Source organism: Monodon monoceros, unplaced genomic scaffold (assembly GCF_005190385.1).
Source record: "Monodon monoceros isolate NGI ecotype Baffin Bay Population unplaced genomic scaffold, NGI_Narwhal_1 Super_Scaffold_6, whole genome shotgun sequence".
Classification (NCBI taxonomy): Eukaryota; Metazoa; Chordata; class Mammalia; order Artiodactyla; family Monodontidae; genus Monodon; species Monodon monoceros.
In genome coordinates this window covers 67,301,180-67,313,869 of record NW_021703783.1, presented here as the reverse complement: position 1 = coordinate 67,313,869, position 12,690 = coordinate 67,301,180, and the positions used below count along the sequence as shown (strand labels likewise).

General features: G+C 33.7%; 1 protein-coding gene across 2 annotated transcripts in view; it reads left to right on the top strand.

Moving 5' to 3' along the window:
- RASSF9 (Ras association domain family member 9) overlaps positions 1-12,327 on the top strand; it is an 89,985-nt gene extending 77,658 nt beyond the window's left edge. For both annotated transcript variants that reach the window (XM_029204092.1, XM_029204093.1), the window contains one exon: positions 9,016-12,327. In XM_029204092.1, coding sequence (XP_029059925.1) covers positions 9,016-10,276 — 1,261 coding nt within the window. In that variant the 3' untranslated portion in view covers positions 10,277-12,327. The remainder of the gene's footprint in view (positions 1-9,015) is intronic.
- The last annotated feature ends 363 nt before the right edge of the window (positions 12,328-12,690 follow it).

Sequence of the window (12,690 nt, the reverse complement as noted above, 5' to 3'; positions counted from 1 at the left end):
TTTTCCCCCACTTATTAGCTGAGGGTGGTATTGAACAAGTCCTTAATCTCTTGTGACTCAGCTTTTTAATCTGTGAAATGGATTTTACTATAGGACCTATCTGATAGGTGACAAAAATTATATGAGTTAGTATGTATAAAGCACTTAGAACAATGTCTGGCACATATTAAACATTCAATAAATGTGAGCTATTATTATCTAATGTCTCCTTTTACACACATCCCATTGTTCTTCTCCCTAGTCGCCTTACTATTTTTTTCCAAGTAGCTTTTCCTCAACTACCAGGCCCAGACATAATCATGTTAAGTAAAAATCTGAAAGGGTCTTCCTTACAGACAAGCTCCAAATCAGCATCCTGTCCCAAATGAAATCTCATGAGGCTCTTTTACCTAATCTGACTTTCTTCAAAGGGTTATGGGAATTGAGAATGAACTGAAGACACTGAGGTCAACTTCTGCATCTTATTATTGTTTACTAAATATTACTCAACTTGGATAATTGTTGTTTTTATTCTTTAAATTTTGTAGCATATTTATACAGAATGTATCTCATGATTTCCAATAATGTTTAAGACGGTCTTGAACTTTTAAAATCTCTTTCTCTCTAAACATATCTTTTCTCCTTCCTATGTATGACACATTTCTGAACGTAAAGATCATCTTCTTTTTTGTTTTTAAATTTATTCCCTTAGTATTTCTTTTTTTAATACATTTTATGTGTAATGTGTATACAAGCGTTTTTACACAGAAATGATATAATTTTTACATAATTTTTCAACATGAATAGTTTTACAGTGTATGAATGTAGGTCTTGTTGGATTGTTAATAACAAACAATGCTGGATGAACAGTTTTATAAGTAAATTTTGATGCACTTTTTTTCCTTATTAGTTATCCATTTTATACATATTAGTGTATAGATGTCAATCCCAATCTCCCAATTCATCACACACACATGCCACTTTCCCCCCGTGAGATCATCTTATTTTCTGTAGCATTTTACCCTCAGCATTTGTTTACATTTACTAAAACTACAGTTCTGTAAGAAATGAATGTTGAATCCAGTTATAAAAAGTTGTACCATAATTCAAAAGGACAATTTATTTGGGGGATAACTAACTTAGAATGGATTCAGTTGATTTACGTAGAACTTTTTTGTCAATCGTTTATTTAAACTTTTATCTTTACCAAATTCTGTCTTGAAATTTCCATGTTTGGGTCATTACTTTTCTCTTAATAAAAGCCAATTATAGTACACAAAATATAAATTTTTCTCTTACATAATCACAGTGAAGCTAAGTAATTTATTACCTAAACTCACTGTAGTTGTACTGTGATAATTTTGATTATTGGGAAGAGATGCTATAAAATTTGGAAGTTTGATCTTTTAGTTCGAAAATAGCTGTGACATGTAATTTAAACCTTCACCATCCAAACTATTTGTGGCATCCTCAGGATTTTAAACTTCATAATTGGTATAGAGCTAGGTTTGTAAATTCAAATACCAGTTTATAACATTTGGTATGGAACATGATTCAGTAAACTTGCTCTTCATCATCACCCATCTTTATTCTTTAATTAATTATATGCTTTTATTCAAAGCAATGTGACTTTCTACAAGGTATTGTTAGATTTGAGCCTGCAATAAATATACTGAAATCAAATTTCTTTTATTGCTGTTTTAGTGCTCCCATTCCTAATCATCATTTCTGAACCTTGCATTGTTGAGTTAGTCTATTCCAAGTGTTATTTACTGACATTTTTTTTTTTTTTTTTTTTTTTTGCGGTACGCGGGCCTCTCACTGTTGTGGCCTCTCCCGTTGCGGAGCACAGGCTCCGGACGCGCAGGCTCAGCGGCCATGGCTCACGGGCCCGGCCGCTCCACGGCATGTGGGATCTTCCCGGACCGGGGCATGAACCTGTGTCCCCTGCATCGGCAGGCGGACTCTCAACCACTGCGCCAGCAGGGAAGCCCTCAAATACTATTCTTAATGAAGAAGGAAGATTTACTATTTCTTAATGAAGTCTGTGAATGCAAGTTTTTTCCTGAACTAAAATTAACCCTATTTTGAATATTTGTGTTTCTATAGCATCTTAATGCAAATATTAGTATTCGTAGGACCAGCTCTGGGATTAACAGAGGGAAGTCCAGTTAGGCAGATTAATAATAATAAGCATAAAGATTGGCTATGGGGTGAAAGGAGAAAAAGTTCCATTTGCATTCCATTAAGTAGAATACCAACTTGTATTGTTTATTTTAGTCTACTTGAGATTGGAAATGTCTCCCTTATTTGTTATTTTTATTTTCATGTATTTTACTCATAGATTCTCCAGAAGATGTAAGAAGAAAAGGCTATAGATAAAGCTGTGATGAAAGTATATTTTGTCGTAAATATGGATCAGGATTCCTCAACAGCACAACTGTTGACATTTTGTCTAGATCATTCTTTGCTCTGCCCATGCTAGTGGCACCCCCAGACCCTAGTGTGAAAAAAAATGTCCCCACACATTGCCAAATGTCTCTTGGGGGGCAAAATCACCCCTAGTAGAGAACAACTGGTTTATAAGGAGAGTATTCAGTTTAAATAATAAGTAATGGTAATAAAAAGGAAACAGAGAACTGTCTTTGGGCATTGGGCCAACATTCAGATATGCCCCCAATATGCCCCCAAAGCTTCACAGGTCTTTATCCTTTAATCTGTTGGAGACTTGTGCATCACTCTTTGCAGACACAGGTGCCACCAATAGCTTGGAACTGAAAAAGTTGTAACTCTTGATTTCCAAGCATGGAATATGATTCTGCAGAGAGCCAAGCAATAAGAGCATTTCAGAATCACTCCTATATACGGCAGCTAGATTGTGTTAGTATCATACTTTCCAGGCTGGCTTAGGAAACAAAGAATTATAACATAGGTTCTATGGAAAGATGCACTCAGAAATCCAAATATTTTCTATAAGTACCTATAGATTGCTAGGTTTCATATACTGTGTTTTAGAAGCATATCATAATGTAATTATTCTTAATTAATAATTTATTATTTTGACGATTCTTATTTTTTTGAAAGTAGGGGTCAATATGAAATATTTGTCCTGATAAGTTTTATACATCAAATTTCAATTAAACCTTAATGTCTGTGATACTAGGAAGAAATGTTCTTTGAGTTATTCTCCTGGGCCCCAACTTCAATGCCTTTTATTCTTTCTGGACAACTGAATAAATATAATCAAATATTATCCATTTTTATTTTTCTCTGCCTTCACACAATCTTTTTTCTGTAAATACTTATTTTGTGGGATCTTCAATTTGATATCAAAATATCCTATTTAATACTTTATCTTAACACTTCCAGATTTAAATAGTTGATTTATTCCCTAGTGCTTTGTGCACCATACTCAGTGAAAGTTTGTTGAAGAAATATTTAATTGTATGAATGTTGCATTTGTAATTCCTAGCCAACTCATCTTAATTCTGTGTGTTTTTGTGGTACTAAAACTAATTATCACTGGAGAAATATTTTTAAGTTCCTGATTGATAATAGAGTAAATGCAAAAATTCTCACAAAAATTCTCATATATTTCACTCTATTTCAGAATAAATATGGAAAAGTGCTTGTAAGTGAGGCTGACACACATTGTTGAAGAGCTTCATTTGGTATATAAATTTTCTTAATTGTCTGATGAAGATACTCTGAAAAGGCAAAAACTGAATAATGAAATAGTTGTAGAAGAATAATCAGATAAATATATAAATATATGTATATATTTATTTTCAGTGTAATATGCTTCATTAACACACTCAGTCAAAATCAGAGAGCTATAAATCAGAGAAAGATTAAAAGTATTCTCATCTCATCTGTGATCCAAAGATTATATTAATGATCTTTTTAAACATCTCTTATTAGCTAAACAGTTGTGTTATATTGGAAGTGTACATGCAAAAATATTGACTAGTCAAAGCAGGTGAACAAATATTGTGGGATAGGTTGGAAAATATTTATAAAATAATATTGTTAACTACTGTAGCAAGCTCAGTAAAGTTACTGAATAACAATACTAAAAACACTATACCCTTCTCTGCATTAAGTAATAATAACAGTAATTTTACCATTAGAGTTAATAACCTATATTTAGCCAGTACATTTTTCACAATTTTCAAAGCACTCTTTTCCTTTCACTTATCTGATATTTGAAGGAATCTTGTGAGAAATGTGAGTCAGATATATATATACTGCAGTATTACAGTGAAGGGTACAGGGGAGTAGGAAAAAAATGATTTATCAGAATTCAAAATGAATTAGTGATAGTTAAGATGAAATCATATTTTAAAATATCAAGGATTGTTCCCACCATATCTATTTTGCAAATCTTCACAAATAAATCTTGTTAATGTTTCAGAGGGAAAAAAAAAGAATTTAAAGCATTAGATAAAAATGGATACTGTAGGGCTTCCCTGGTGGCGCAGTGGTTGAGAGTCCGCCCGCCGATGCAGGGGACGCGGGTTCGTGCCCGGGCCCGGGAAGATCCCACATGCCGCGGAGCGGCTGGGCCCGTGAGCCATGGCCGCTGAGCCTGCGCGTCCGGAGCCTGTGCTCCACAATGGGAGAGGCCACAGCAGTGAGAGGCCCACGTACAGCAAAAAAAAAAAAAAAAAAATGGATACTGTAGCATTATGAATGTTTTTTTATTTTCTTCTGTATATGTAAATAATTTTCAAACATATTTTGTGATTATAAACTATTTTAAAATAAATTAAACAGAGCATGCTAAGCAACAAGACAATTCTTCCATGAGCATCTTAGGATATATTAATATTATCAAATTAATGAAGTGTTTAAATACATACACAGTTTTTAAAAGTATGTGCATGAGAAATGTCATAATGTATACTACATAATCATAGATGTAGTATAATATATATTTAGAATGTGTAGTAAAACCTGTTGAACAGTGTTTCAAATTACTTTTAATTCAGTTTCCAATGACTAAAGAGTAGTTAAAGATGATTGGGTACAACAGTTATGTGTTGGTGGGAGTCACAGTTTAGATATCAAGAGCATTTTCTCTTTTCTTATGAACCATTCTTGAAATAAACAAACTAGTTCAAATCAAGACAAAACACAGCCATAATCTTATTCAATTGTTAATACTATTTCATGGTAAAATTTCTTAAGCTTTATTGGTTTTTGTGTGTTTTGATCATAAGCAAAATTTGAGGTACCCTACGTAACATTATGCAAGGCATTTTAAAACATTTTATGTCTCCTTTGTTTCTGCCTCCCTGAAGCGGATGTTAAAGAAAATATCCTTGCTATATGAAACCATGACCTGATTAAATTCTGGCTTATCAACTTTCATATCTACTTTTGAATTGTATACATGAACATTTAGCAAATTAACCTAAAAATTTAAACTGGTGTGAATTAAATGTCAGTGTGGTAGTTACTTTATTTTGATTAACGTAGTATTTTTATGTAAATGCTTTTACCCTATAATGTAACACAGAAGTTATAAATTTTGAATTCTCTAATCCAAGCAGTTCCCAATTTGTAGCCAGTTGCACTGTAAATAACCTATACTTGTGAACAGCTATCATATTCCTATATAGCCTCCTATCTCAATGTCCACCTGCTGTTACTTTCTCCAATAGTATCTAGAGAGAACCACTCCTGCAACCTCCATCCATGTTAACCTTACATCTGCTGAGAATCTCTTTGTCTCTACTCCTTTAATATTACAGAATCAGATACATGGGACTCTCTCAATACTTGCCTTTATACTGGGTATTCAAAAAGAAAAGAATGATAGAGTTGAAGGAACCAAATTTATACTTTACCTAAAAGCATTCAAAATGGGGATTTCATTGATTATATAAGGTGGAATTTTAATTTTATAGGAAAAATGCACTGAGTTTCAAGTAATTAAAAAAAATCACATTTGAAATGTCATCAGTTCACAAATTGGGAAATATTTTTGAGTGGGTAGTCATAATGGCTATTGTAATTTATTTTCAGGGATTAGTTGTAGGTTAACATCTAAAGCCAGAGTTGGAAGGAACATTTCTACTTTCTAGCTTTGTGACTTTAGGCAAGTTACTTACCCTGTCTTTATCTCAGTTGCCTTATCTGTAAAATGGGGATGATATTAGTAACTACCATGTACATAAGTAAAATCAAGAATGCTGCAAGCCAAGAAATTTCTAAAATAAAAGTAACTTTGTTGGATTGGAAATAGTAATTATCAACAAACATATTCCAATATACAGAAAAAAATTTAATTTGCACCATTAAGTAACATTGAGTGAGCAAAGGTAAAATATGAAAAGAAAAAAAATATTAATCAGATCAACAATGAAGTTATTTATAAATGGAACTAAAACACGGATAAAAATAGAAACTAGAAGTAAATTATTGGAATATGCGATTATATGAATTAAAGCTTTATGATTTTTCAGTCTTTACGTGGTTATAGTATGTTCTCTGGGAAGTTTAAGATCCAGTAAAAATCTTTATCCCTTCCTTCCAATAAACATACACAGAAGCAAAGCAGAGCAAAACAAAACAAACACTAAGTCATGCAATGGATGTGTTTATTTTTATTTTGTTGCATTAGAATTGGAGGTTATATGTCTCAACTGCTAAATTTGAATCATTAGGTAAGAAGTTTGTTACATTATATTACATAACAAACCAAATTATCTAGTGTAAGTTTGTATTTTTAACCTTTGTTATATATGTGTTTGGGGATGTCATTACTTATACTAGATAGTAAATTTTCAAAGGTGGGGAAGGGAGCATTTTATTTGGTCCCAGCTCTAGAATTAAATTCCTTACTTATATCAGATGACTAGGTTTACATGGATCTGGGACCAAATGAAAACAATTATTTTGAAAAAGTAGTGATTCTATAAGATTCCTAAATTGGTTTATTTTTAATATTTATTTTGCATCTTTTATATATTTCTAATTTTTTTAATGAAATAATACCAGGGGTCATCAGTCTAACATTTAGGAACTGCTGATGTAATAAGAAACAGCATTAGAACTGACACGTAAGTGTTTCCTTCCCAACCCAAGCAGTGTTTCCCACAATTAGCCAGGGATACTGTCTAATAAATCATACAGGTCTTTCTATGATCCACATTTCCATGACAGTGTCAAACACAGAGGAGGTGCTTGGCAAATATTTGTCAAATGAATGAATGAATAGAAACTCAATTGGAGCCATACTATAAAATAAACACAGTTTTCAAAATCCTAAGCCTGCTACAAAGTAGAATTAAACATGATGAAGTTTATACTAGGTATGGAAGATTTATTGCCTACATTCAATAAAGAATGGTCATTACTTTTAAACATGCTCAGTCAAGTGGCAGAAGTTTTTGAAAATTATCTGGTTTGAATGATGGTTGTAAAAATTCCTCAAAATATTTAGAAAATAACTGACTCAAGAAAATACAAGGACGTTTAGAGTAGACTTTTTTAAAAAAGGGGTTTGGAACCCGTTGGACTGTGAGGCTATTAATAAAGGCACTAATTTTCTCATATGTCATATGGAAATAATAATATCTTTCTTGATTGTGCATAATGACTGTCAGTGTTACATAATCCACATGAGCTGAAAACTAGCAGATCTCTAGTGGAAGCTGTAATATATAAGAACTTGCTCCTTCTAAAACAAGAGAATGCCAATTACAGCGGGGATCCTGGAAGTATTGGGGAATTGTCATGTATGTCCTTATTATTATTCTAGTATACATAGGGACTCCCTGATCCCTGCTTCCCAGTCTTCACAGCTGCAGTGTAGAGCTGAAGCCTTTATAACTCATGTGTCATCCTTAGCTACAGACCCAGAACTGATGTTTCCCGAGCCAGAAAATGGAACAGGACGTAGGAATTACTCTAAGGAGATAGCAGTAGGGCTTTTATATACATGAGAGTTTTGTCAGCTAAGGGAGGCATCCAGGCCAGTCAAAATCCTTTATTACTGCATCGAAGCAGGAACAAGATTAATAAGAAAAAGGCACAGAAGGTAACACATTTCCACATACTTTTCTCCATGGCCGACCATTGGGAAAAGTCCTTCCTTGACCAGTTGGGTGCTCTAATGAGGTGCTATGGTTCCATTGCTATCAAAAGCGAATTTATGTTATGAAGTTCCTCTTTTAGAAGTAGTTAATGATGTTTTTCCAATTTAATCCACACGTCTAAACCATCAAACTTGTTTTTATAGTGTATCTGTTAGAAGTATACTCTGGAGCCAGCTTTCTTCCTTGGGTTGAATCTTCACTTGCGTCACTGCTAACTGTGTGAATTTATGTTCCTATTCAAACGTCACCTTCTTAGAGAAGTCTCTCCTAAGCTCTTTAAATAAACTAGACCTCTCCTTAAGTAATTCTCTGTCCCTTCATTCAGTTTAATTTTCTTCCTAGCATTTGCCACTATCTGATATTATATTAATTACACATTTATGTCTGTGTCCTTGTCTCCCTTGCTTATTGCTGTATGTTTAGCATCTTCTGATATGTCTGGCACATGGTTGGCATACAATAAATACTCGTAGAATTAAATAATCACTAATTTCAGTAATGGACTATTTTCAGCTCTATGACTTTAATAACATCCTACTTATGCTTCCATGGTTATTCCCCAGTCCTAAGGCTCCAGCAAAACAGTCTTATTCTACTTCTCATTAATCTCCACTTTGATTCTTGTCTTAACTCTGCCAGTTCTAACTGTAGTTATATTGTGGCTGACTTCTAAAGATAAAATAGCCTCTGTTGTCTTTGATGACAATTTGCTCTTTCCAGAGCCCACTAGGAATTAAAAAGGAAATTAAGATATCTTTCATGGTCTTAACTTTTTTTTTCTTGCCATAAAACTTCTGATTCTCATGTAGTCTCAACCTCAAAATCCATCTCTCATTAATGGTAAAATCTAGAAAGGGTATTAAAGTTAAATCATCTTTCTGAGTTTACACAGGTGATGACAGTAATATAATGTACTTTGTTTTTCTTTCAGATCTCCAACTAAAGACATGGATTCAGAAGAGAAAGAAATTGTGGTTTGGGTTTGCCAAGAAGAGAAGATTGTCTGTGGGCTAACCAAACGCACCACCTCTGCTGACATCATCCAGGCTTTGCTTGAGGAACACGAGACTACGTTTGGAGAGAAACGATTTCTTCTTGGGAAGCCCAGTGATTACTGCATCATAGAAAAGTGGAGAGGCTCTGAACGGGTTCTTCCCCCACTAACAAGAATCCTGAAGCTTTGGAAAGCATGGGGGGATGAGCAGCCTAATATGCAGTTTGTTTTGGTTAAAGCAGATGCTTTTCTTCCAGCTCCCTTGTGGCGGACAGCTGAAGCCAAAGTAATGCAAAACACAGAAAAACTGTGGGAGCTCAGCCCAGCAAAGTACATGAAGACGTTACCACCAGATAAGCAAAAGAGAATAGTCAGAAAAACTTTCCGGAAACTGGCTAAAATTAAGCAGGACACAGTTTCCCAAGAGCGAGATAGTATGGAGACATTAGTTCATCTGATTATTTCCCAGGATCACACTATTCATCAACAAGTCAAGAGAATGAAAGAGCTGGATCTGGAAATTGAAAAGTGTGAAGCTAAATTTCACCTCAACCGGGTAGAAAATGATGGAGAAAATTATGTCCAGGATGCATATTTGATGCCCAGTTTCGGTGAAGTTGAGCAAAAACTAGGCTTGGAGTATGATGAAAACCAGATTCTGGAGGACCTGAGAGAAAGTGATGGAATTGTACAGCTGGAGGAACGACTAACATATTATAGAAAGCTCATTGATAAGCTCTCTGCCGAAATAGAACAAGAGGTAAAAAGTATTTGCACAGAGATAAATGAAGATGCGGAAGGGGCAGCTGCAAGTGAACTTGAAGGCTCTAATTTAGAAAGTGTTAAGTGTGATTTGGAGAAAAGCATGAAAGCTGGTTTGAAAATCCACTCTTACTTGAGTGGCATCCAGAAAGAGATTAAATACAGTGACTCATTGCTTCAGATGAAAGCTAAAGAATATGAGCTCCTGGCCAAGGAGTTCAATTCCCTTCATATTAGCAACAAAGATGAATGCCAGCTAAAAGAAAACAGAGGAAAGGAATCTGAGGTCCCTACCAGCAGTGGGGAGGTTCCTCCTTTTACTCAAAGAGTATTTAACATGTATTCAAATGACACAGACTCGGACACTGGTATCAGCTCTAACCACAGTCAGGACTCAGAAACAACTGTAGGAGATATGGTGCTGTTGTCAACATAATTTGAATGGCTTCTGTCTGACCTACTTTAATGTTCGCGTTTGTTTAATTTAGTAGGAAACGTTAAATATTCCATTCTGCAAAAAAATGTAAATCATGTTAAAGTGTTCGGTAGTTAATAAAAACTAGAGAATTTTGTAAGTTTGTTCTTGATTTAAGAGTTCCAGTGTGACCTAATTATTGCAAGTTCAAACAATGAACTCTTTATTAAGAATGCAGCACAAATAGCTTGCAGATATATAACAGAGAAATAATTTGATGGGAATTATCATCTCATAGCTTCTGTGAGAAATGATTTATTCAAACTGCAAACTAATTCTTGATATTAGTCAATATATTGAAACTATACACATGAACAAGTAAAATTAAAATGTACTGTTATATATTTTTCAACAATGTATCATTGGAATTTTATAATCTGTAAAGTACATGACAGCTACTATATTGTAACTGTATTAATTCAAATTCTGATTCTTTTCATTGATATTTAGAATGTGTATCATCTCTGTTACTTCCTGAACCCCTCTACCTGTTAGGCCTAGATGACAGGAAGTGGGAAGGGTTGCTATTGGGACATGTACAAATACCAGCAGTGGATCAGAGAGGAGTACAGAAGCCTAAAATTATTAAGGGATATGTATGTGCTTTCTCTCTCTGATATGCAAAACTTTGGTCAGACCAATGGTCTGTGCAGTTTCATTCCTTGAATGAGATATGGCGTGGGTTACAGAGAAAATCACAGGGTCCTAGTCCTGTTAGATTATACCTTATCTACAAAGGTTGAAGGGATGCAACTTGGGGTCCTTCGTGTGGGTAAAATAGAGTTCTATGTGCCATAAGTATTAATATTAGCATTTTGTCTCTGAACATATAGATAGGACCTAATATGGACAAAAATCTTTTATTCTGCTACACTATAATTCAGATTATCTTTGTAGTACTTCATCTAAGGTGCAAACTGAAAAAAAAAAAAAGTGCTAGCTCTACTCTCTACCCCACCCTCAAGCGTGATAGTAAATATTCAACAAATTGAATAGATTATTTAGATCCTATCTTGACTGACAGTCATTACAGTGCCAGAAGAGGCTTGGTTTTGCTTCATTTTTAGTTAGGAAGTTCCTTTCTCTTTCTCTCTCTTCTCTCCTGCTTCTTTCCCTTCTTTATTTCTTGCTATTGAACAGATATCATATTGAAAACAGTTTGTTTTATTGTACTGTTCAATGAATACAGCTGCAGTTTATTTTTTCTTTAGCTAACACCTTTCCCATATGTCAGTGCACATGTAAGTAGAAATATTATTTTACTTAGTTTTAATATGTGGATATTGGTTAAGATTCCCAGTATTTCTCATTTCTTCCCTTTTATCCTTATGTTTACTGTAGTGTATGTTTTAACTCAGTTTCCTAATCCATTTTAAAATTTCTCCATCCCCCAGATTTCACCTATCTTTGGGAAGATATTTAGAACTTTCTTAATATTTCACTTTGGAGAACATCTAATGTTATTATTTTTCATGCCAAGATATTGCTGAAGGCCTCATTTGAAGTTGGATGGTAAGAAAAGTAGGAATTTCCATTCTAGGGAAACTAAGGTGATAAACAGTAAGTAATAACACTAACATGGGTTTAATTTAAAAGAAATAAGAAGGGAATTGAATAGTCATCTGAGAAAGGGAAGTTTATTTGCCTATTATCCCATTAAATCATTCAGCACTATGGTAAGCTATTGAGATATTTATTGTTCACTACTGGGGATTAAACTCAGAAGATCATCATCAAAGATAAACCAATCGTAATGTTTTTCTAAAGTGAAAGTAATCTCTTTGTATTACTCTTTAGTGAGAAAATAATGAAAAGAACATTGTTATCTGCTATATAATTTGATTAATTATCTGAATTCAAAAGAGGTTCTGATAAGAAACAGGACTAGACAGATAATTTCATTTTAGAAACTGCATTAATGTCTGCCTTTATACAGTTAAGCACAGTGATGCATTCTAGGGGCCAATTCTATATTTTTAGAGTAGATAATGTTAAAAACTCTTGTCAGAAAGCAAGACCATCAAGTTTTAAATTCACATTAGAATTTCTATTTTTTCTTTAGTTATATACAAATGTATTTGTGCTTTTGATTCATTACAATATTAAATCATCAGTTACCATGGTGAATCTCTAATTTAGAGTAATAATACAAATAAAAATACTAAAATACGATGCACTCATCTCTGGATACTGAGCTATTCTTTATCAAATTAAGTGAGAATTTATATTATGAATTTATAACTTGATAGAAACCTTAATGTTTTAATTATTTATAGAGGCTTTAAAATAAAATGTTTATAAATTCTTGAGTAACCTGACAGGTTAACTATGAAATTGCTATATGCAGCTAGAAGTAGCAAACCAAAGCTGACTAA